Source organism: Helicoverpa zea, chromosome 27, assembly GCF_022581195.2.
Source record: "Helicoverpa zea isolate HzStark_Cry1AcR chromosome 27, ilHelZeax1.1, whole genome shotgun sequence".
NCBI classification, from domain to species: domain Eukaryota; kingdom Metazoa; phylum Arthropoda; class Insecta; order Lepidoptera; family Noctuidae; genus Helicoverpa; species Helicoverpa zea.
The window spans coordinates 1,479,468-1,504,797 of NC_061478.1; the positions used below are offsets into that span (position 1 = coordinate 1,479,468).

Sequence of the window (25,330 nt, forward strand, 5' to 3'; positions counted from 1 at the left end):
AAAATGGCGGCGTATCACAAAAAAGTCGCTCAATTAAGACGCAAAATCACGCAGTCGATACAATGACGAACAAACAACCAGACATTACAATATAATAAACAGCCCAGAATATAATAAAACCAAGAAAGTAAAAATAGGGAAAAAAATGACCGTGCTCCGCCCCAATGTGGGCAAGTTGAGACCACGCCTAGAGTGGGGGGGTGGGCGCAGGCGACTGCCAGTCGGTCTCGATTCGCGCATAGAGTTAGCGTTCCTTAAAACCTCTTTTGTAAAAATTCAATTAACTGTCAAAATTTATTTTTTATCTGCACCTCTGTCATCTATGTGATATTTCCCGCGCGATTTTGACGTTTGATGATTTTTTTGCGTTTGACTTTTGAGCGCGTTCGGTTTCTGTGGTTCTGTGTTCAGTGAGTGCCAGGAATGTTGCGTTTAGTTGTTATTTTTTAAGGATTAATTGTGTTATGAAGGATTTTAGTGTTTCCAGTGGGATATTGTAGAAACGTGAGTATTTTTTCTCATTAGGTACGACTCCATTTTACAAAGATGCGCTTAACCGTAACAGCGGCAACCGCAAAATTAACGGGCCCGTTTTTCTTTGAAAATTTTCTTTGATACTGTATAAAAACTAAGAAATAAACCTGCTTTTACATAGTATTACGTTACGTTAAAATATACGTTAAATATGAAAATATTTTCACAAAACATGATTTATGCACTGTTTTGAGATCCGCAAAACGAAATGACGGCTTGATACATTTGATTCAAATGAATTTATGACGTTTATAAATTATAATGACAGTTTCTGTAGGATTGAAGTGATTTATTCAATTTTGTCATTTATAAATCATTTGTAGCGTTTAGTGACATCCTTAAATATATTTATTTGTATCTAAAATATAGTTTTGAGCAGTTTTAATCTGTCTGCGTGTTTTTAAGAGAAAAGATGAATAATTTTTACCGGCACCAAAATGACAATTCACTAGTAAGAAAACTTCCGTTTTTTTCTAGAAATAAGAAAATTGATGATCCGTTAAATATAAAAAAACTTTCTTATCACAGTATTTATAATTCTTTGCCCGATATTTTAAAGCCGAAGCTTGTTTTTCTGTAAGTATATTTGTTCGCTTAAAACACGCTAATATCGGAAACTGCGGGTTCGATTCGCAAAAAAATATATCGGTGTTAGATAGCCCATTTATCGAGGAACTACTTAGGCTACTTACTTATTTTATCCGGGTGCAGGAGTTACTCACCGAGAAACCCGGGTAGAACTGCATGGAACAGCTAGTAGGAAAATAAATAAGTATAGTTAAATCTATATACATATTTTTACCTGTCAACATCAAAAACATGCATTGATAAGTAATAAATTATCCTTAATAATTGAGTTGTATAAACAACAAAACTTTTATTGTAAAATAACCAAAAAGTTTCGCACCAAAAAGGTGTAAATTTATGACTAACTGTAGGTATTTGTGTCTTTTATTTATTGCAGTTTTAAAGGAATCAAAACACGTTTATTTCTTAGTAAAGTGATGATAATATATTTCCATATAAGTAATTATGAAGTAATATAATAAAGAGAAAAATATATTAAAGGATCCAAAACTACCAAACCGAATTGAAACATTCTTTCACTGTTGGAAAGTAACACAGGCTATATTTGATCCCGGCACGGGCAGTAGTTCCCACGGGACGCGGGTGAAACCGCGGAAAAACAACTAAGTAGTTACGAATAATTGGAAAACTTGTCTGTCTATATGTTTGTTTGTAGCACTGTCTCGAAATGGCTGAAGCAATTTAGATGAAAACGGAAAATTCATCCGGAAACAGCTTCAAATTTTTCCAGAGCAATATTTTTTTCGAGTACGGAAAGAAATTCCCTCGGGGCGCGGAAGAAACCGTAAAAAAACGGCTAGGAATATTAATAATATACAGCTGAAAATGTCGATACTTTTTAATTTCAGGACCTACTGGTCTGATTTGAAATTTTATTTCAATGATAGATCGCCCATTTTTCGAGAAATGCTATATTATGCGTTTTACCCGGGTATACGGTGTAGTTCACACGAGAGACAGATGAAACCGCTAGGGGAAGCTAGTACTTATATCTATAAAATGAGAAATCTTTCAGATTTATTGATAAATCAATATACTTACCTATCTACAATTAAATCTCCTAGATAAAAAAGCACGGGTTTTGTGAAAAAGTTCTTAAATAAAGATGTACCTAAATACTAAGATATTTTTGAAAATCCTCAAGGACGCGAGTAAAGCTAAGTGACACAGCTAGCTAAATATAATTTTGGCCTAGAAATATATTGATATTTTGTTTTTAAAATAAGCTGGGGGTCAAATGTCATTAGGTTACTGATTTCACCCGATTTCTCTCATTTTTGACTAGGTAATGCATCTCAGACTGTTGAATATTTTAAAAGCGAAACATTGGATATGTGAATGTTTTATGCACTATACAAAATCTGGTGAATGGAATTCAAGATATTTTACATTACATAAGAATAACATGTAGGTAGGCTACTTTTATCCCGATGGGATGAGTATCTTCCCCGAGAAGCAATAATGATAAGATTGCCATATTTCTTTTTTTTTATGTCGGGACACCTTTTTCACACACGGTCGGTTAGCCCCATGGTAAGTTATTAATTAACTTGTGTTATGGGTGCTAACACAACTGATAAACTACATATAGCTACATATATACATAGTTATAAATACATATTGTAACGCCCAGACCACGGCCAACAAGCATGCTCATCACACGAATGTCGACCGAACCGAAAATACCATTGCCATATATTTTAGTTTGCTTATTCAAGAACATTTTGACGATGTTTTAGTAGTTTAGAAAAAAGGTGTTTTAGCATTTTAATATACCTCAGTAGGTTTTTAGATTATTAAATTAAATTGAATAAAAAATGTGTCTAGTCAGCTTAATTAGCACCATTTAATATTATTTTGTAACATGATGCAGTTTTCAAACTATAGGTATAATCAGTGTTCAATAAATTATAGTTTTAACCAATTAATCATAGTAACACAATAATTAATTTTTAAATCGTTTTCTTTATATACTCAGGTGATAACAAAGTATTAAGTTAATACAAATACAAAGTTAATACAATGCTTATAATGTGTCATTCTGTAGGGTGTTAACAACAGTTCTCGTCCTTAGAATATTTTAATATTTATTAAGTTGTGTTGATTTATAATCTTTACTTATAATAATACAATATAATCTATAGGTAAATACTTAGGCACTGATATTATAAAGAGTAAACATTTGTTTGTTTATTAATTGTTCTAATATCGCAATTAAGTTCCTTTTATTTGTGGATTTGCGTACAAATCGCGAAAGTTTAAAAACCTTTATTGTACAATAAAGGCTCCGAAACGACAGAATTGGTTTGAAAAAAAAAAAAAAACAAGCACTGTTGGAAATCTACACTCTTCCAGAGTAACATAGGCTATATTTTATCCCGGTACGAGCAGTAATCTTCACGGGACGCGGATGTACCTAACCGCTAGAAAACAGCATATGAATGCGTAAGTAGCCCTGTCTTTTCGTCGCAATTTGACGCCAAAACGAATGAACCGGTTCCAATGACAGTCCAGAGCCTGGGAAAGGACATACGCTAATTTTTATCTTGTTGCGGGAAGTAGGACGCAGGTAAAAAAGCGATAAAGGCTGATTTCCCTCATAAATGTTATACTATGATGTTGAGTGAGACACTATAGTTACCGTGCTGCCCGGGTAACTGGGTTGAGGAGGTCAGATAGGCAGTCGCTCCTTGTAGAACATTGGTACTCAGCTGCATCCGGTTAGACTGGAAGCCGACCCCAACATAGTTGGGAAAAATACATAAAAATGCGAACGCAGTCATAGTAAGCACACTAGTTATAACTTTAACCGTGGTTAACTTATCATAGTAATAAATAAATGGAACATATTTATTACAAGTCTGCAAATAATACATTATTAATTGTTTACTTTATTAATGAATACGCTTCACACTTGATGCGTTATACGTACGGTATAGGAAACTTTTCGCTTATGTATGAAGATACATAAATTATTTAAAGCTTTGTATTATATTATAAATGCATGACGTTACGGGTAGTCAGAAGCCCAGTAAGTCTGACACCAGTCTTACCAAGGGGTACTGGGTTGCCCGGGTAACTGGGTTGAGGAGATCAGATAGGCAGTCGCTCCTTGTGGCACGCTGGTACTCAGCTACATGCTGTTAGACTGGAAGTCAACCTCAACATAATTGGAAAAAGGCTCGCGAGATGATGATTATGAATATACCTACCTAATGTATGGTCATAGAGGAAGGTGAGCTCTAAGTAACAGCCACAATTGTCAATCTTAAGGTTATGTAGTACCTAAGCAGCGGTTGGGGTGGTCACTCCGTAGATGGGTGACCATCTTGTCATGACGAGATATCGGATGTTTCGGAAGGCACGCTAATTTATTGGGTCTCGGCTGCCATTAGAACATCTTCGGCGCCGCTAGGTATAGTAAGTACCTAGTAGTATTTTGAAATCTGTGAGTGGAAACCAGGCAAGGAAACTCAGTCGGGTAGGTAGTCGCTCCATGTAGCACACTGGTAGGTACTCAGCTGCATCTAGTTGGACTGGAAGCCGACCCCAACTTAGTTGGGAAAAGGCTAGGCAGATGATAATCTGTTGATAGTCGGATACAAGAATTAACTTTAATAACTGAGGAATTTAAAGGAAATTACTGATTTTAACAATACCATCTTATTATTATGTGATTAAAGGCTCCAGCAGACCGGATGCGTATGCGTAGACGTAAGCGTAGACGTGCACGTAGACGTGCACGTACCATGAGTTGTAATGTATGGAAATGTATGAGACAGGCCACACCGCTTGCGTAACGACGCGCACGTCTACGTTACGCAAGCGGTGTGGCCTGTCTCATACATTTCCATACATTACAACTCATGGTTACGCCGTAACTACGCGCGTGACTACGACGTGGTTACGCATACGCATCCGGTCTGCTCGAGCCTTAAAGATAAAACAATTGAAGCATTTATAGCTAGCTTATAGGCGATTATCACACTGCCCCGCATGATGCAGCGTAGTGCGTGGATGCGTTTTTTTTCGTTGTATGGAAATATCTCCGTTTGTATGGAAAACACGCATAGTCCAACACACGGAAAATGCATCCACGCGCGTTCATGCGGATCACGCACATACATGCGGAGAAACACGCACCCCCGCGCGTAGGTGCGGGGCGAGACGCAAGGTATGACACACTGAATCCCGCAATGCCGCGCGTGATTTTGAATGGGCGTGACGTGTATATTTGAAAATGGAACTCGCTGTGCGTGAGGCGATTATCACACTGCCCCGCATGATGCAGCGTAGTGCGTGGATGCGTTTTTTTCCGTTGTATGGAAATATTTCCGTTTGTATGGAAAACACGCATAGTCCAACACACTGAAAATGCATCCACGCGCGTTCATGCGGATCACGCACATACATGCGGAGAAACACGCACCCCCGCACGTAGGTGCGGGGCGAGACGCAAGGTATGGCACACTGAATCCCGCAATGCCGCGCGTGATTTTGAATGGGCGTGACGTGTATATTTGAAAATGGAACTCGCCGTGCGTGAATTTACAAAACGCACCTACGCGCGTGAGTGCGTGAAAAACCCGCACGATGATGCAGATCTGCACTCCCGCAGGAACGCGCGTAGGTGCGTCGACACGCAAGATGCAGCGTGATGCGGGGCAGTGTGAAGATCACCTTAATTTACAAAACGCACCTACGCGCGTGAGTGCGTGAAAAACCCGCACGATGATGCAGATCTGCACTCCCGCAGGAACGCGCGTAGGTGCGTCGACACGCAAGATGCAGCGTGATGCGGGGCAGTGTGAAGAGCACCTTAATCTAATATACAAGATTCTAGTTCCAATTTAACAATAGCTTTCAACACTATCATACATACACCACCATCTGGTTATGCTTGTCAGCCCGCGCAAATACCGACGTAGGATGTGACTCATTCGAGAAATTATCGAGTTTGTACTAAGAGAACGGACAAACAAATTCATTTTGTTGTTAAAGTGGTTAATGGTTTGTTTATTTTTTAGGCTTTCTTGGTAAATAATATTTTCAATAAATAGTCAATCATCATCCTCCGAGCCTTTTTTCCCAACTATGTTGGGGTCGGCTTCCAGCCTAACCTCATATAATTTCAATCAGTCAATAAAGAGTCCCAAATCGGTTATACCTAATTAACTAGCTTTCGCCCGCGGTTTTACCAGCTTCCCGAAGAAACTTCTGCACGAATCCAGATATAAAGTAGCCTATGGCCTTCTTCAATAAATAGCCTATCTAACACTGAAATAATTTTTCTAATTGGAAAAGCAGTTCCTGAGATTTGGGCGTTCAAGCCAAAAAAGAACGCAAGATAAAAAAAAAAGCTATGATCAGTTTATTATCTTTACTGATATTAAAAAGCTGAATATTTAGTTTTTTTCAGTACTTAGATAGCCCATTTGTCAAGGAGGGCAAAGTAGCCTAGAACTTTTTAACCGCGTGCACGAAGTAGTGTTCACGGGACGTGGGTGAAACCTTGGGAAAACTGCTAGTATGGTATAATTTCAATTAACCAGATTTAATTATTTTAGCTTTAAGTATTACTCTTTAATATGTTTTTACAGCAAGAATATCAACGATACAAAGTTACAAAGGATAATTTTGAAAAGAAAATCATTCAAACAAGTACTTTCGGTTTGTAAACACTTTTGCGGTTAAAATTTAAATTCAATGTTCAAGCGGTCTTACCACAGGATTACAAGTTGCAATTCACGCATTTACTGTTTTTATATTCTTTTACAAATAAATATGTGTAAAGGAATACTTAAAATAAATAAATAATATTTTTAATACGAAGAAGTATTTTGTTTTAACTAAACTGTAATTGATAATTACTATATTTTTATTACGATTATTTATTTAGCAGATATTTTATTCCTATATCTATGTATTTCTTTTCCCGAGGTATTACCTTAACACATAATAAAAAAAATGATTTATGCTGTAAAATAGGTAGAATACTATTTAAAATATTAATTAATAATACAAATTAAGCAGTTCTACACCAAATGCATAGGTGACATCATTTTTTTTTCAAGAAAAACAAGTAATTAAGTAGAATAAAAATCCAAAGATCCATTTTTCCTTAAAACTGATACATAATTAAATACCCACCAATTGGGGATCTCACCCTAAATAAGTGGTGTTTACACAAATGCTATAATTACTAACAAAATATAATTAATACGTAAGTTCTTACAATTGAGCCTCATTAAAGATATTTTTGGAATTAGGTAAGTAAGTATAAATTATTATCTATACTAATACGCTCCATCGGTTTTACCCGCGCTATGAATAAAACTTCTTATTTCATGTAGGTACTCAATCCAGGTTTTTATCAAGTTCCATGTGAAATTCAGTCTTAATTGGTTAAGCAATTCCTCAACCTGCTTCCGAATCTTGTGTACTATTAAGTATCCCAAAACTTAAAATGTCATAATCACTCTTTCTATGTGAAAAACGCGTTACGATCCATTCCTTAGTTTTTGAGATTTCGGAGATTTTCAAAGATAGTTAAACCCATTGCGGGGAAAGTAGTACCTACTATAGATATGCCCCCTTACTTATAAAAATCTGTAATTACCCTCTAAGCAACATTTTAACTAATCACTACTTAACGCCTTAAGTAGTGATTAAATGTTAATTAAAACATGCTTAAGCAACGTTTATAAGTAAGAATTTTCTTAAACCGCCCTTAAGTATTACTTATTACTTAATTCACGTTTATAAGTAAGGCTGTATGTTTAGTTAGCAATTACGATAAGAAATACTTCAAAAAACGAAAAAAACGTGGTTTTAGGACTTTAAGGAGATCCCAAAGTTCTACTGCTGCTTTGTGTCTTAGACTTCGATTGAGTGTCAAAAAAAAAATAGGCTAGTGTTTTCAATATTTATATTTTTATCTCTAAACAATTAATGATCTAAATACAACTATACAAGCTAATTATTTTTACATATCAGCTTGAAAAGATACACATATTCTTTTGTTTATATTTCCACCTCGTTATGGAAAACGGAACGAGTTTTTTGCATAATGCCGTAGATTATATATGGTAAATATTTCATGGAGTTACCATATTCTGCCTGTGACTAATCGCGGCTATAATTTCCAGTGATTATGTGATTAGCATATATATTCTTTTTTATATATATTCTAGTTTTAGCACCTGTATATTTCGCGGCAAATAAGTGTGCGTTTCTGAAGTTAGTCATTTAATGCCTCGCTTTCGCAATAGGTAAGTTAGTGTTTTGTTATTTTTTAGTGTGAAGACAATAGCTAATTTCGGACCCGCAAACCTTCTCGGCTTTACAATACAATATACGCAAGTACCCTGTGAAATTATTTACTTCAGAAATGCTAAGTTTTCCAGATGAACTGTATTTTTTTAACGAAATTAAAAAGCTGTTTCGGAACGCATATTAAATTGTGAGCCACGGCTGTTATTTGAACCATTCTGAAAGCCAGAAAGTCTGATAAAGTCTTACCTAGGAATATTGTGTTGCCTGGGTAGCCGTGTTGAGGAGATTAGATAGGCAGTCGCTCTATGTGGCACACAGGTATTCAGCAGCAACTGAATAGGCTAGAAGCCGACTACAAAATTGTTGGAAATGGCTATCCAGTAGATTTTTAGCTTTTCCTCATGCTCTAAGCACCCAAAAAAATTATGATCTCTGCTAATTAACATCCCCAATAAATGAGCTATCTAACACCAAAAATTTCACCCAAATCTGACCACTACGTCCTAAGATTACCAGGTTCAAACAAAAACATACAAATAGGTACTTATATTATTGACGTAGCTTAGCTGTCAAATTTCAAACGTTCCTCGTATTCCCGATAGATGGCGCTAACGTGTCTGCGTGGGCGCAGCGACTTATGATTATGAGGGTCGTGACGTAATATTGTTTGTTTGTGAAGGTATTTGTTATTTGTTTGTTTGTTATTGTGAGAAAAACACGGTGGAATTCAATATGCGATCTAACTGTTGGTGTGGCTACTAGAGATAGGAATTTGTTTTTGATAGGAACTAGTATTATGAGGCTAATGTTAATAGTCCTATGTGTAGTAAGTAAATTGTCAGATATAGGTATAGGTTATTGAAAGCGGTGATTAAAGTCACACACTATCACACTAATTAAGTTTTTTATGAACCGACTTCAAAAATAGGTTCTAAGTTTGACCTGTGTGATTACGCAGTTTTCAGAAGTGATGAAAAGGACCATGGGCAAACATGTATGAAGCCTGGGCTCACCCACCAACAGAGATGAGACCACTTTGAATATACTTGTGAAGCACTAAATATAAAGATTTAAACTCATTTTTGCGAAGAATCCATGGGGTTATTTTGCTATAAATATTTTTCTCCGACCATAAATAAACTAATATTCTGCAAAAAGTAGTGCTGTTATGGCAGTGTAGGTTTTGTTATTGAACACCTTTAACTAGTTTTAATTCCAGGTTTAATGTATACATAAAAAATAAAACAGCTGCTAACAGTTAAAATTATTTTTGTTAACATTTCAATCAATATCAATAATAATGTCGTCTAAATATCCTGCCGGTGGATTAAATTGTGAGTGCCTGCCTAACCCTAGACACCATATTATTGAAATGATATGAGCACAACTTCCTACTGAGCGTCTACCTGCTGGACACGAGCAGTAATACTGAGCGATGGCATCTCGACCCATTTCGTTTCTGTTAACCAGAATGTATACCTACGTAATATGTAAACCTATTTAGGTGCATATCTTTTTTTTGCCATGGAATTGAAGGTAGTGCCCAAAGTAACAATTTTAGTACAAACAAAAACCTTCACAACGGCATATGCTATAACTCTGTTGGACAATGAGCCCAATTTGACTCATGGTCCTTTGAAGAAACTCTGCCGAGTTATATCACGTTTACCGCAAACAGACAGACATGCATACAACTTTGTTTTAAGTATAGGTAATATTTATGTAATAGACAGACCAAGTACCTATGTATAACATCCAAAATCCCATCTACATTTATACCCAGTTTCAGCAAAAACTACAAACAGTGAAAAACCAATTCAAGAACACATACAGTATCACTATACTATTTCCGCCGATCATTTGAAAAACTAATTAAAAAAGCTACTGAAACGATTTCAAAATGATAAATCTTGTTCTCAGTAAACAAACCAACAAACACAAAGTTTATTACGTCTTAAATGTCTGTTTGTATGCGTGTTCGTGATTTATATATTATTATTATTTCAGACTGTAAAGTCTGAAATCACCACCGCATTGAGCAAGCGTGGTGATTAACGATCAATCGTTCTCTGTGTGAGAGGAGGCCGCAGCCCAGCAGTGGGACGATATGAAGGCTGAGGTGTTTTGTTAGTAAAACGTCAAAAAGCTACTAATTTTCCGTATTTTGAACAACTTTTACAAAAAAAAAAAACTGCTGTGCTGCTGCTGCCGCTGCGGCCGCGGAGAACCTCAAGCGGCGGAAATATAGTGGCCTTGTTTTGGAAACCTTTGGAAGTATATCTTAGACACCAATGACTGTGTTTCGGATGGCACGTTAAACTGTAGGTCCCGGCTGTCATTGAACATCTTTGACAGTCGTTACGGGTAGTCAGAACCCAGTAAGTCTGACACCAATCTATCCAATGGGTATTGAGTTGCTTGGGTAACTGGGTTGAGGAGGTCAGATAGGCAGTCGCTCTTTGTAAAACACTGATACTCAGCTGAATCCGGTTGGACTGGAAGACGACCCCAACATAGTTTGGAAAAAGGCTCGGAGGATGATGATGATGGTTTTGGAAACCGTTGGGGTTGAATCCGAATGCTCACATTCAATTTAAAGATCTCTCGAGGCGGCTGGTTGATGCTTCTCGTGACCAAAGGCTGGCTATTACCTCGGACAAAGAATCAGCATGGCCATCCAACGAGGTAGGTAATACTGCCAGCCTCTTGAGTACGCTCCCAGTCGAAAAGCGATGGGGACGAATTTTATGATGCGTTTTAGGTTGAAGGATTTTTTTTTAGTTTTTACTGAAATAGATTTTAAAGCTACTTCAATAATATGCTTTAAATATTCTTCCAAGTCTACCTGACTACGGAAACTAATAAATGTAAGATTAAATTATAACAAACCAATTATAATTTACTATGATTTATAATGTACTTTCCCACATCCGATTATTAAGCTTGCTATGTTGAATTTGCGAAATTTAATTTAGTTTTGCAGTTGTTGGAAACTAGTAAATCGCTTCGGTTTTACACGGGTATAAATTGTAAACCTTACTTATAGATCTATACTTTATTTATCTACTATGTAAGTATATAGGTAGCTAAAGAGTTTGATTGCATGATCGCGTCAATCTATTGAAATAAATGTTTTTAACACGCTTATTTAGCTTCACTTGTAACTATGTATGTAAGAAAATCTTGGAACCTTAATTTGACCCACTTCCCGGTCTTCGATTAAGATGAAATTTTGCACACGCTCTATATAATAATATGACAAGCGTGTTTTTTTTTAACTATGATTTTTTTCAGTCTAGACCCAGTGGATCCAGTGGACCATTTGGAACATTATTTCAGGGTTAAATAACTCATTTATTGAGAGAGGCTACAGGCTACTTTTTATCCTTCTGCAAAAAATTGTTCCCATGGGACGCTTTCACCCGTCGGAAGCTAGTCACCCTAGTGTTTTACAAGGAGCGAGTTCCTATCTGACCAGTTATTCGGGTTACTCGATACCTCTCAGTAAAGTTGGTTCTCAATCAGATTGTTATGAATTTGTAGGTTTTTTTCAGATTCTTTAATTAGGTAGTGTATTCATAGACACGCTAAAGTAAAGTATATCTTAGACACCAGTGACTGTGTTTCGGAGGGCACGTTAAACTATAGCTCCCGGCTGTCAGTGAACATCCTTGGCAGTCGTTACGGTTAGTCAGAAGCCAGTAAGTCTGACACCAGTCTAACCAAGGGGTATTGGGTTACCCGGGTAACTGGGTTGAGGGGGTCAGATAGGGCAGTCGCTCCTTGTAAAACACTGGTACTCAGCTGCATTCAGTTAGACTGGAAGCCGACACCAACATAGTTGGGAAAAGGCTCAGGAGATGATGATGATTATAGGTAATAGACACGGCGACTTGTTTCTGAAATAAGCGCATTCAAACCAACACACTTTTCATCTCTATAATATTAAGTAGTATAAATTCCTTAAATTCAATAAACACACTATAGAAGTTATTTTACACCATACTCAATAGAATTTAAGCATGACCTATCATGGCTTGACTTTGGTGAGGGGACCGAGCCGATCCCCTATACATGTTTGTCACGCCAATTTATTTCGACGCCTTGAGTTTCGGCTATTAAAATACTTTAGTTTTGTCTACTTAGTTTGATGTAACATATTTTTATTGGGAAAACTAGATTATATGAGGAACTTTGCCCGTGTTTCGCAAGAACTACTTTTTACACCCAGATGGTGATGAAAATTATGTCTTTCCTCCGGTTCTAAGGTCCTCTCAAAATTTTCAGCTAAATCGGTTCAGCCGTTATTGATTTATAAGTTGAGTAACTAACTAGTACGAATTTCTTTTTACATGCATGCATCTTTACTATTTTATGAAAAATTTGCCGTTTTCCTAAGGTTTCTCCCGAACCCCGTAGGAACGACTGAGACAAAATATAGCCTATGTTACTCAGCATTTGTGTACCTACCTAACAGTGAAAGAATTTTCAGCTAGTTGAATTTTTAACCTAACAGAGAAAGAATGTTTAGGGTGCAAACGAACAAACAATTGTTTCCTCTTTACTATTGTAACATAGAATTATATAGAACTATAGACTAGCTTTTCATCGTTGTGCCGAGTGAAATACTTCCTGCATGTAAATTAAGATTGCGTCCCAAAGCTACTTCTAAGATTCTTTTGCCAAAATAGAAAAATAAGTTAATTAACAACACACGGGTGCAATAAAATCAAATGGTTTTACAACAAAATTGTACAACATTACGTTTTATGGTACACCAATAAAATTTACCATCAAATTATACTATAAAGTAATCAAATCTCTTAATTGAATGAGTTAATTAAGATTTTTTTGTGTATCTCTAAACTGTTTTTGTAGTGTGAAACATTTAAATTTTTACATGAATTATTCATTTTTAGTGGTCAAAAGTCGACCGGATTTTATTTTGAGATTGTATAATTATAAAGGTGCGACTGTCTATCTGACCTCCAAAACCCAGTTATGGCATGACACAATGATCTTAGCCTATGGTTATCAAACTTTCTGGTTTCTAAACTTCCCGTACGGAACTACAGTTAAAGAAATATATGTAGTTCAATTGGAGAAGCATGTAAATGTCGGTCCTGCTTGTGATCTCTCTCCGGTGGTTTCAGATTGTCGTCCCATCGGGCTATGAGAGTGAAGGAATAGTGAGTGCACCTGTGCCTAAGTAAATGCATTCGGCGCGGAGGACATCGTCATCGTCCATTTAGATCAGCGCTGCTGGCTTTGATTTGCTGTTGCCATCTTAAGACATTCACCAAGATTCAAAATTAACGGCTGTTATTTAAACATTTTTGGCAGTCGTTACGGGTGGATAAAAGCCTGACAACCAGTTTTACCAAGGGGTACCAGGTTGCCCGGGTAACTGTGATGACTAAACGAAGTTAGTTAGGCAGTCGCTCCTTGTGGCACACTGGTTAAACCGCATCCGGTTATATTAGAAGCCGACCCCAACATAGTTGGGAAGAGGCTAGCTAGATGATGATGTGACCTAAAAGATAATATTTTTTCTTTACCAACTTCAACGACACTTTTCCAGCATTTATATTAAATAATATTTAATGATTCAATAGAAATATTCTCCCATTTAAGAAGTTATCATAGCATGTAAAATTACGAACATGACATTTAGTTCAAGCAAATTACTACTTATGTAATAACTAAGAAAATAGATAGTCATTAATTTTTATTATCCGCATCATAAAGACTAGTTTGTCACTAAATGGCTACCTGTATTGCCAACACATTCATTTAAAACGAAGTGTTGCCATCTGCGAAAATATCAAGATAAAAATGATGGATAAGCGTTCACACAATGCTTAAAATAAAACCTGTTTTTAACCAAACAGGTGACACATTGTATATTTTTTAATAAAAAAAAAATCATATTATTAAAATTAAGAGCTATAAAAACCGCCTTCTTTGTGTATAATCAACAGGACGTAGTTTATATGTGGGCAAGCCTTTTAAGCGACTCTTTAATGTTTCCACCGAGCATTAGCGCGTGCATTGGAACGCGGATCGTGAAAAAAGTTAACTGTCAAACTGACGTTTGCATTTTTCCCGCCAATTTAAACGTCAAATGAGGCCTAGGTTTTGCGTTTGTGTCCGTTATTGCGTATTTTGAGGTCATTTACGGTTGTATAAAGCACATAGAATAATTTTTGAGTGTTATAAAAATTTTGAGCAACTATTTTTCTGTATTTTTATGTTTCGTTTTGTAATTTGACTGAATTTAAATCAGCAGTACCTATATTTTCCTATATATACTTACTTAGATAAATCTTTAGTGAATGCTATACATTAGCTTCCGCCAGCGATGTCAACTACTATGGAAAAGTCTCCGTGCATTCGGATACACTAGAAGTTTTTTTTTTAATCCGACCAGTAGTTCCGTAGATAAGCGCGATCAAAGAAAATTATACATACTAGACTACTTAATATAGATAGGAACTATGGAAACTTTTAACCAATTAAGATAGTATTTTTATTTTATGCATTTGAACTCAACGATTTTCCGAGAGATTTAATTATGACTGCTGAATCAATCTTTTTTAATTTAAAAACAGTAAATTATGAAAGTAAACATAAGATATTTAATTTCATATATATCAAGAAAAACAACAGGTATTTCTTTTGCACAAAAACCCTTTTAACAAAAGAAAATGGCGTGTCTACTTGCAATAATAGAAGTTTTTAATTAAATTGTTACTAACTTCAGCAAAAAACCTATACTATGTTAACGAAGTTGTGGCCATTTTGAAATTATATTTTTAAAATGAAATGTCCTTTTAACAATTAGGTATTTATGTTAAGTTTATAGTAGTTGTCAGTTCAGGCTTGCTAAATTGTCTATATAGCCATTTTAAATGGCCTATCTAACACTGAAAGAACTTTTCAAATCAGACTATAGTAGTTCCTGAGATTAGCGTGCTAAAGCAAAGAAAGTCTTCAGCTCTATAATATTAGTAAAGATAGATTGTCACATTCCTACGATTTGTTTACAGGATTTAGGGAGAACTACTATAGTATTTATTTAAAAGAATATCACATAGGTTCAATATTCTTCGGATTCATGGATCCAAGGTATTTTCTTTCGCCCAAACTTTCATCAAAATTGATTCAATCGTTATGGTGTAAAAAGATAACATGTCTTTGCAAGCATTTCACGAAAATGTTCTAAAAGTCCTTGTAGACTTTAGTTATGTTTCTCTACAAAAGCCTAAATATCTAATATTAAATATCACATTGTTCGATGAAAATCACAGCCCTTAAACCACAAATTGTCTCACTCAAAGCAAAAACTAAACGCAACGATTTGTTGTACAAATCAAGCGATCAAAATACGCATAGGAAATACTAGTGATAACTCCTATAACTGATAATTTTCGAGTTAGCAACCTAACAAGTACAGACACACAGTAACACCTTTAAAATTGCGAAATCGTGACAGTTAAAATAAAATTGTACCATTCGCTACACTTTGGTCGCTTAATCTTTTACAAATTTACCTTTACATTGGTTATAAACCTTATTTCAATAGTCATAAGGTCGAAATTCTATTAAATTTGAATAGCACATATCGTGGTTTCGTCTCACAGTTGTACAAAGTTACATTTGCGGTCGTGAAAGTGCATAATGTAGGGTCTGTTAGTTGAGTAGTGGTTTTTAGAGCGGTATTAGTAAGTTTGTGGTTGGATTATACGAAATATCTGGTTGGTGCGCGTACGCTCGACGTGTGTGGTCCGCGGTTGGTGCGATCGGAAAGTGGCTCTACTTGGAATGTTTTTGAAGGATTAATTTTTATTTTGAAGAAGTGTTTTTTATTAGTATTTTTTTTATTAGTACTTAATTTGTTGTTTTAGATATTAAATGAATATTTGTTTTAAATATAAAATCATTATATGGTAGAATTTCGCAATCAAAATATGTGTTGCAATTCCAATTAGATTTCTTCTTAACACAATTTAGTTTTTTTGTCATATGTTTTTTTTGTGCAAAATAATCATAGTGCTCAATTTAGTAAAAAAAATACGGTATTTTCAGCACAAATTATTTATTTTTTGGAAAACTAATTCTAATATTTTAGAACTCAAGAAAATCTTATAAAACGTTTCATTTTAGGGCTATAATAATTCGAGAGTTACAAATAAAAACAAGGGTGAAAGCGCGGGAAACAACTAGTTATCAACAAAATTAAAAATTCAAATAAATAATCTAAACCAAAAAAACATCAATTCTTACATCTTCGTCTTTAACATCATTCAATCGCTAAGCTTCATCCCATTTATTTAATTACTAGTACATTAATTTAATCGCGCGGTAAATGACGGTCATTAATAAAGATCTAACTATTGAATCAGTAGTTAATTCTCTGGCAGTTGCGGTGTCTTTTATAGTAGAACTAGCTGCCGACGGCTGTCACTGTGTTTTGAGTTAACTCCTTGCCGCATCTGGATAAACTATAACCTATGTAAATATATTGCAATTTGTCAATATGTATGTCGTATGTAAATGTTTTGCAATCCAAAATTCTGCTAGTTTCACTATTATTTTAAATCGTGATTCAGGAAATAACAAACAAAGATTATAATTATATTCGCATTTTTACATACATATTTTTTCTAATATGTGAATAATGTAGTAGGCTGCAATATTGTTTAATTATTATAAACTATTCTTGTAGCATTTAGACTGCAGCTGTATATTGTCTAATGATGAATAAAAGAAAATGAAATATTTATATTTGCGAGAACGCGATAATCTCAGTAACTATGGGTCCGACTTGTAAAATTATCGCAGAGTAATTCCTACAGAACGCGAGAGAAACCGCTATCTAGTTTTTTATAAAAATAATACCCAATTAAAATAGAGCATCTTACAGCACGTACCGTATGTCCACTCGTATCTGGTGCCGTCATTGGGATGTTAAGGTTTTATCATTATTTGCGTTAACTCTCAAGACCTGTAACCTGATTGGCTACCTGTAAAGCCTAGCTTTTTAATCCTAAACCCAGTCTTAGACCGCTAAGGCTTAAGAAGAACTGGCTGAAAAATAAAGGCAGAAACATCTTTGGCAGTCGTTACCGGTACTCAGAAGCCAGAAAGTCTGACAGCCAGTCTTACTGGATTGAGGAGTCAGATAGGCAGTCGTTCCTTGTAAAACACTGGTAGCTTTATATAAATGATTTTGGTTCATCCCAACCCTTCCCACAACCCTGTTATATGATTAACCAGATAGATACCTTTTAAAAAGACTAATCGTCGGAATTTCTGGCTCCTGACTACCAAAAATGTTTGAATAACGTGTCTTCCAAATGACGGAGGAACTCGTCATGTCAAGATGGCACCCAACCACAGATCGCCAAGCGTCGCTTAGCCTTATGATCGACCGACCCGTGCGGCTGCTACTTAGCCCCGAGCCCTACACTAAAAACACGATACCAACAGCATTTCAACACCGTATATTTGTTTCAAGTCCTAACCTATAGCTATAGAAAATTGCTAATAATAGGCTTCACTGGTAGAATATTGAAGAAAGCCTCTTAAAATGATTAAAATATGACAGCTTAACAACTTACTCGTGAACTAAACTTAGTTATAAGAAAAACGTGAGAAGATTTCACGCTTTTCCTGTGAAGGTAAGCAGTGTCTAAATTAAACTTAACTAGCTGCTACCCGCTGTTTTACTTGGCGGCAATTTATGCACTTTAAAAGTGGTAGTGAGTAGTCTGACAACCAGTCTTACTCAGGATTACCTATAGTGTGATTCTGTACCCCGGTTCACGAGTATAAGATAGACGGTCGCTTCATGTGGCACACTGGTATTCAACTGCATCTGAGACTGAAAGCTGACTCTAACCTAGTTGGGAAAAGACTAGGCAAATCATATAACTGAAGTAATAAGTAGGTGTTAGCAAGGGGAAAAACTTTATTGATTGTTTTTGCCCCAAAGGCTCGGAAAGTACTGAACTGAAAAATTATTTCACTTGTGAGAAGCTTGACTAGCTCTCAATAACAAAAGCTTTCATACATATATTATCCAAGTTCCTACAGGCAGTAGGTCCCAATGGATGCGGGCGAAACCGCGGGAACTAGCTAGTTTAGACATAAATGTTGATTTGAACCAATAAGATTCAAAGCTCGATTGACTCTCAATCCTGGTACCTAACTTATGTAATTCGTTGACCTCTGAACCCTATACATTTATGCCAGTTTATATACCATTGGAGAACTAAATAGCAATAAGGCACGCTAATGTTAATTAGATACATATCTGTCTTGGCAATTAATTGGTTTCGTAAAGGACAACTTGGGTTAGGGTTTCAGTTAGTATCTAACATCGATATTGTCGTAATTTTTAAAACTTATGAGTTATAAGAACTGTTTTTCTTCTAAGTCAAAAATACTAGCTAATTTTAGTGTTCTTTAAAGTTTCGTGTACCTACTTCTCTAAGAAAGATAATTTTCTTCACATTTTAGTGCTGATTTGGTGATTAAAAATATATTAATGACACTGACATACAAGTTACATAAGAGACAGACAAATATAATAATAGTTTTTAGTTCTGTAAATAATATGTAAGTACCTGTATATAAGAAAGCTTCACTTAATAAAAACAACAGTAGGGGGACACCATGTATGTGTAGTGTCTCTAAATCTATGCAAACATCATTTCCAAATTCAAGACTCTTTTCTGATTATATGATTTAATATAAACATCTAACAGTTCCATTTTTCACCAACAGATGGCGTAAATTCCCCGAAACAAGATGGCTGCGGTATCTTCCGCCCACCTTCAAGACTCCAGGATAAAAATCCAAGACCACAGCGATGATGAACCGTATTCCCCCACAACCAGAGATACTACTAGCCCAGAATACCATGATGACGAGAAAGCAGAAGAAAGACAAGTACTGTCATCTTCTTTCACCATACACAATGTGCTAAAAAAAGAGAGAGACAGTCACAGTCCTGAAAATGTCTTCTCAACAGACAAGCTCCTTCAAAATACACCGAATTACGAAGATTTGCGAGAGGTGAACGAAAATTCTCGCAATTCTGAAATCTTAGATGATGATGATGATAGAACTAATGAATCTAGAGCAGAAATTAGTATAGATGATAATTCATGTTGTAGTGATGATACTGTACTCTCTGTTGGTAATGAAGCCTTGCCTTCTTTTGAACATAAAGGCCCTGAAACGTCACAGAATTTGACGTCTTTCAAACATATACAGACGCATCTGAATGCCATATCGCAACTCAACCAAAATATTAATATGAATCAACCTCTTCTTTTAAGGCCTAGTCCTATTACTCCTAATCCTCTAATGTTCCTAAACCAGCCCCTACTCTTTCAGAACCCCCTAATAAACCAAGTAGACTTAAAATCTGGGCTGCAAAGTCGAATGCCAGTCCCTCAAAGCAATTTGAACCTTAACCCCCAGCCTTTCGGTCTAAATTTCGGCTTAAGGATGAAGAGTCAAAACGCTGAGTTGAGAAGAACAGATGAGAATCGAAGAATGAACTATGTGTCCCCAAAATCACCAGAAAATGAATCAGGAAGGGATTTTATAAATCAGAACTGTTTGAAGTTTAGTATAGACAATATTTTGAAGGCTGATTTTGGGAGGAGAATCACAGATCCTTTAAATAAGAGGAAAATGAAGACCAGGGTTGAGGCTAAGATGTCTCCGGTTAAGGAGGCTGTTCCTTCGAAGGTGGAGGAGGCGAGAGTTCCTGAGGTGAAGCCGGGGGAGAAAAGTGGGGCTATTGACCTGTCGAAAGGAGACGATAGTGGAAGTAGTCAGAGTTCTGCTACTGGTGAGTTTTTTTACTTCCTTTTAAGATCGTTAAGAACCTTTTTTAAAGAATGTACTTGAAAATATAGAGCAGAGTCTGTGTGTGAGATTTCTAAAGTTAAATCTTTTGTTAGCATTCTGTGCCCAAAGGGTAGATCGAGACCCTGTTACTAACTAAGACTTCCTTATCCGTCTAACCCACCACCAGACTACCTCATGAATACATCATATGATGTATTCATGTTGTCGCTATGACAAAAAATATAATATTTATTGGCTTTACACATGATTACTTTGCCGTTGTTTGATATTACTTACTTAGTAGTTGTTTTACCCGCATCTCTTAATTCTTCTTAATATTAGACTACATCACCCGGGAATAGTGTAGCTATCCAATTGCGAATTTAAAAAAAGTCCTCTCTTTATTAGTAGTTTAGATAGGTAATGGTTTATAACATTTCTATAAATTATTTTCTTACTTAACTATGTTCCTGCAGGTACCACAATGGCTGACGGCGCGATGGTCTGGCCTGCGTGGGTTTACTGTACCAGGTACAGCGACCGACCCAGTTCCGGTGAGTCTAACCTTTATTGTATTATCTATAGTTTATCAAAGTAAAACATAAGGTTCCCTAGGTTTGTATGGGCGAAAATCCCAGGAGCACAGATATCACTTATTTACTCTTTAGAAACGACATAAACATCACTTTTCTTACGACAAACGTTTACAATGCATTTTCACGTTCATTGTTAAAAGTAAGCAGATTTTTTTAAGAACTATGGAAAAATGACATTAAAACTAGGATTTTTGTGACATCTACTTCTTGTCTAACCTTACTATAGGAATCAATCGATTTTAGAAGAAAAGTCTTTTAGAAAAAAAATGTTTAGGAAATTTTCCTCGAACGAAGCCTAAATAATCTTATAGCTTACCTACTTAATGCTTACTTGTAACTTTCATTACAACCTTGAAAGGCACTCAATTGACTGGACGTATAACTATTTTCCGAAGTTCCTCTTAATATGTTTGACATGACGTACTTAAATTCTTCAGAAACTGAATAAAAATATTAACCTATCAAAACAAATTTAACAACCCCACAAAATCTCATGATTAACTAAATCTTTCAGCACTCCCATCCCTCTCGCCACAATATTCAATGTAGGAGGCCGATAATTTGGTAACAGGCGCCCTGGGACTTCGAGATAAGAGGGGCGGATCCCCCTAACACGAGGGTGCTTTTATTAACACCATAACTATAGAAGATAACACGTGTTTACGATGTTAGGGTATGTAGTGTTTTCACGGTGACAATTCGGTCTTTCATTATCTGACTAGGCTTTTCCTTACTAAGTGGCTCGGCTTCCAGTCTGAGTAGATGCAGCCGAGTGTCAGTGTGCCACATGGTAAGACTGCCTATCTGAAATCCTCTACCTTGTAACATGGGAAACACAATACCTATTAGTAAGACTGGTTGTCAGACTTTCTGGCTTCTGCTGCCCGTAACGATTGGCAAGGATGTGCAAATGACAACCGTGAAGCACCAATTTAACGTGCTTTCCGAAAAACCGATTTTAAAGAACCGATTTTTGAAAATATTATAAAGGCCAATACGACACTTTATATTATCAGTTAAGGGTTTAAGAAGGTATCTAAGTCTATTCAGCAGTTTCATTAGCATGTTGTAGGTATATTTTAGTACTAAAAAATAAAACAAATAAACAAATTAACTGTAGATATTAATAGAATTAGGGATAACATCAACCGTGTTGCAATACCAATGATAAATATGTATACGCAACATTGGAGGGGGATGAGAAGAAAAATTGTTTTATAGAGCTGGGAAGCAGTCGATAAAAATTTGTCGATAGTTTTTTGAGGAACAGTTTACGACAGGAAAAAGTTATTTAAATTAGTTATAAAAATCTGCATAAAAGTAGTTTTTATAATTAACATGTAGGTATATTTGTTTTTCAATAAATATTAGGTACTGTAATGAAAGTTAAAAAAATATGATTTTAACGTTTATTTTCACCGAGATCTGGAAAAAGGCTTGGCTGATGATGATGAGAAAGTGCTTAGATAAAACTCAGGCAGAATCGCAGTAAAAGCTTGTATTTTTCTATCAGCTTTTAATAATTTTCCAAGAGGTTTAAATGGCATATTGATAACCTCGCCTATTGTGTTAAATAATTATTCAATTGTAATGAATTTATCTAGACATGTTGATTGTCACGTACAACTAGTAATAAAGAACTCTTTATTAAAACAATGACATACATTCTGGTCCATAGTATATAATATATACACCTATGTATTAGTATATCGGGTGTGTCGTTCACAATCACATTAAATGAAATGCGTTAATATACTGGTTATTATATGTCGATTAACAAAAAGAAAAAGAAAAATACGTAAAAATAAAAAAAAAGAATTTTTCAAACAAAGTAAATAGAATAAAAATGTGCGAAAATTAGAACACCATATAAAAGTCAGTCATTACAAACAACTGAAACTCTCCCTTGAAAACTGACAGCTGTCAACTAGTCAAAACATTCGATACTTTACTATATACTTACACATGATGTTGTAAATTAGAGAAACTAAAAATGACTCCTGTGGCTAAACCACTGAATGGATTAGGTTATTTTTTTACAATTCGCCATAGAATATCATAAAGTATATGTGATAAGATTTAATGTGATTGTGAACGACACACCCTGTATATTATAAATGCGAAAGTATCTGTGTTGTTTTGTCGCACTTGTACGTGAAAACTACTGAACCGATTTTAATTGTATTTCCGAAATCAGAATCAGAAATTTTTATTTGCTAGAAACATTACTTTTACAGTGGCATATTTTGACCATTTAAAACCTATACCTACCCATATCGAAAATTTAAACTACTGTAGGTACCTATTTACATAAAATGTAGATCTTACCTGATCTAAAGCCTGAAAAATGTTTTTTTTTTTTTGGGATAAAAATAAGCCTTTTTTCCTTTTTTTAAGAAGAAAAGTGCAGAAGTTGTCCCCTTATGATGCGAGGTACAAGTAGGAGAAAATATATTTGATCATTTTACAACTTATGTGTCGAAAACTAACACATTACAATCGATTGGTATGAACAATTGGAAAATCAATTCGTTTCTATTCAATTGTTTAACCGATTAGCGTATCTAATATGACAAAGTGTGTTAGTAAGTCCGTATGAACGTTTACTCGCACACTGAAAACTTTTAGTCAGCCGATAGTTTGTTTGGGCTCTTAAATCAGTATGAAGATGAATGGTAGTGCGCACATTACAAATATTTAGCCGGTATCAGACCGACGCAAAACTTAGGTTTGAATCAAGATTTTCTTAAAAAAACCGGCCGATTGCGAGTCGGACTCGCGCACGAAGGGAAAAAATCACGTTTGTTGTATGGAAGCCCCCCAAAATTCTAGTTTTCAGTATTTGTTGTTATAGCGGCAACAGAAATCATCATCTGTGAAAATTTTGAACTCTCTAACTATCACGGTTCATGAGATACAGCCTGGTGACAGACAGACGGACGGACGAACAAAGGAGTGAAAACAATAGGGTCCCGTTTTACCCTTTGGGTACGGAACCCTAAAAAAATGTTGCCAGCCATCTTGACAACTGTCGGGCGACTGTTTAGTCTGCAGTCTGCAAATCCTCTTGCTTTGTTTATTTAAAGTTTTTCCTTGTATAAAGTAAAGTTAAAAGTGTTGATAATTTGATTGAGTAACCGATGTAGTAAATAACAGTTGTTTTTGTTTATTTACCTCTATGTTGTGAAAGTGCGATTTTTTTCCTTATTTTTTTGCAAAATTTTTAAAGTAAGTACTGGCTGTTTTGTAATACTTATTTTGGAACTAATTCCACCTATCTTCTAAACAACTGAATCATCATCCTCCGAGCCTTTTTCCCAATCATGTTGGGGTCGGCTTCCAGTCTAACCGGATTCAGCTGAGTACCAGTGCTTTACAAGAAGCGACTGCCTATCTGACCTCTTCAACCCAGTTACCCGGGCAACCCGATACCCCTTGGTTAGACTGGTGTCAGACTTACTGGCTTCTGACTACCCGTAACGACTGCCAAGGATGTTCAATGACAGCCGGGACCTACAGTTTAACGTGCCATCCGAAACACAGCCAATGGTGTCTAAGATATACTTAGAAAGTACCTACAGACTTAGAAAAGTTGCATTGGTACTTGCCTGACCTGGGATCGAACCCGCGCCCTCATACTTGAGAGATTGGTCCTTTACCCACTAGGCCACCACGACTTTTTTAAACAACTGAATATATTGATATATTTTATCACAAAACGCGAAACTACTCTGCGCACCCAGATAAAAAGTAGCCTAGCCTTTCAGGATAAATGGGATACATAAAACTGAAATCAATTTTCAAATTAGTCCAATAAGTAGTTACAGAGATTGGCACGTTCAAAACAAACAATCTCTTCAGCTTTATAGTATAAGCACACTTAACTGACTAAAGTGAAACAAACTTTTTTAGGAAAATTTTGATAGGGGCAAACATAAAAAAGGAAAAATAAAATTTATCAAACAACCTAATTTACTAGTATGTATAGTTTTTTTACGAAAGTCCATCTATCCCTAGCATTGAGATGGTAATGAAGATAACTCATTAATTGGCATCTGAAGATTATCTTTAAGATAATACAAACCGTCACAGTTGTGATTAAGAAAGACATCTTTTTATGTTTTATTTATTTACTAGCTACTGACAGCGATTTGACCTGCCTCCCGAGTGAATTACTTCGCGTATATGGATAAAAATTAGCCTATGTGTTATTATAGAGTACAATCATCATTCTCCGAGCCTTTTTCCCAACTATGTTGGGGTCGACTTCCAATCTAACCGGATGTAGCTGGGTACCAGTGCTTTACTATAGAGTACAAGCTCCCTAAATATCAAATTTCATAAAAATCCATCCAAAAGTTTTAGCATGAAAGACTAAAAAAGGCACATCCTACAATCTTTCTCATTTATAAATAGGTATTATTAGTATTATGAACCGATCAATTAAAAACTTTAAAAACCCCCTTTTT

At 35.7% G+C, this 25,330-nt stretch overlaps 1 protein-coding gene across 2 annotated transcripts in view; it reads left to right on the forward strand.

The window, feature by feature from the left end:
• The first annotated feature begins 235 nt into the window (after positions 1-235).
• LOC124643459 (homeobox protein invected-like) overlaps positions 236-25,330 on the forward strand; it is a 62,305-nt gene continuing 37,210 nt past the window's right edge. For both annotated transcript variants that reach the window (XM_047182449.1, XM_047182447.1), the window contains exons 1-3: positions 236-504; positions 19,189-20,266; positions 20,742-20,819. In XM_047182449.1, coding sequence (XP_047038405.1) covers positions 19,213-20,266; positions 20,742-20,819 — 1,132 coding nt within the window. In that variant the 5' untranslated portion in view covers positions 236-504; positions 19,189-19,212. The remainder of the gene's footprint in view (positions 505-19,188; positions 20,267-20,741; positions 20,820-25,330) is intronic.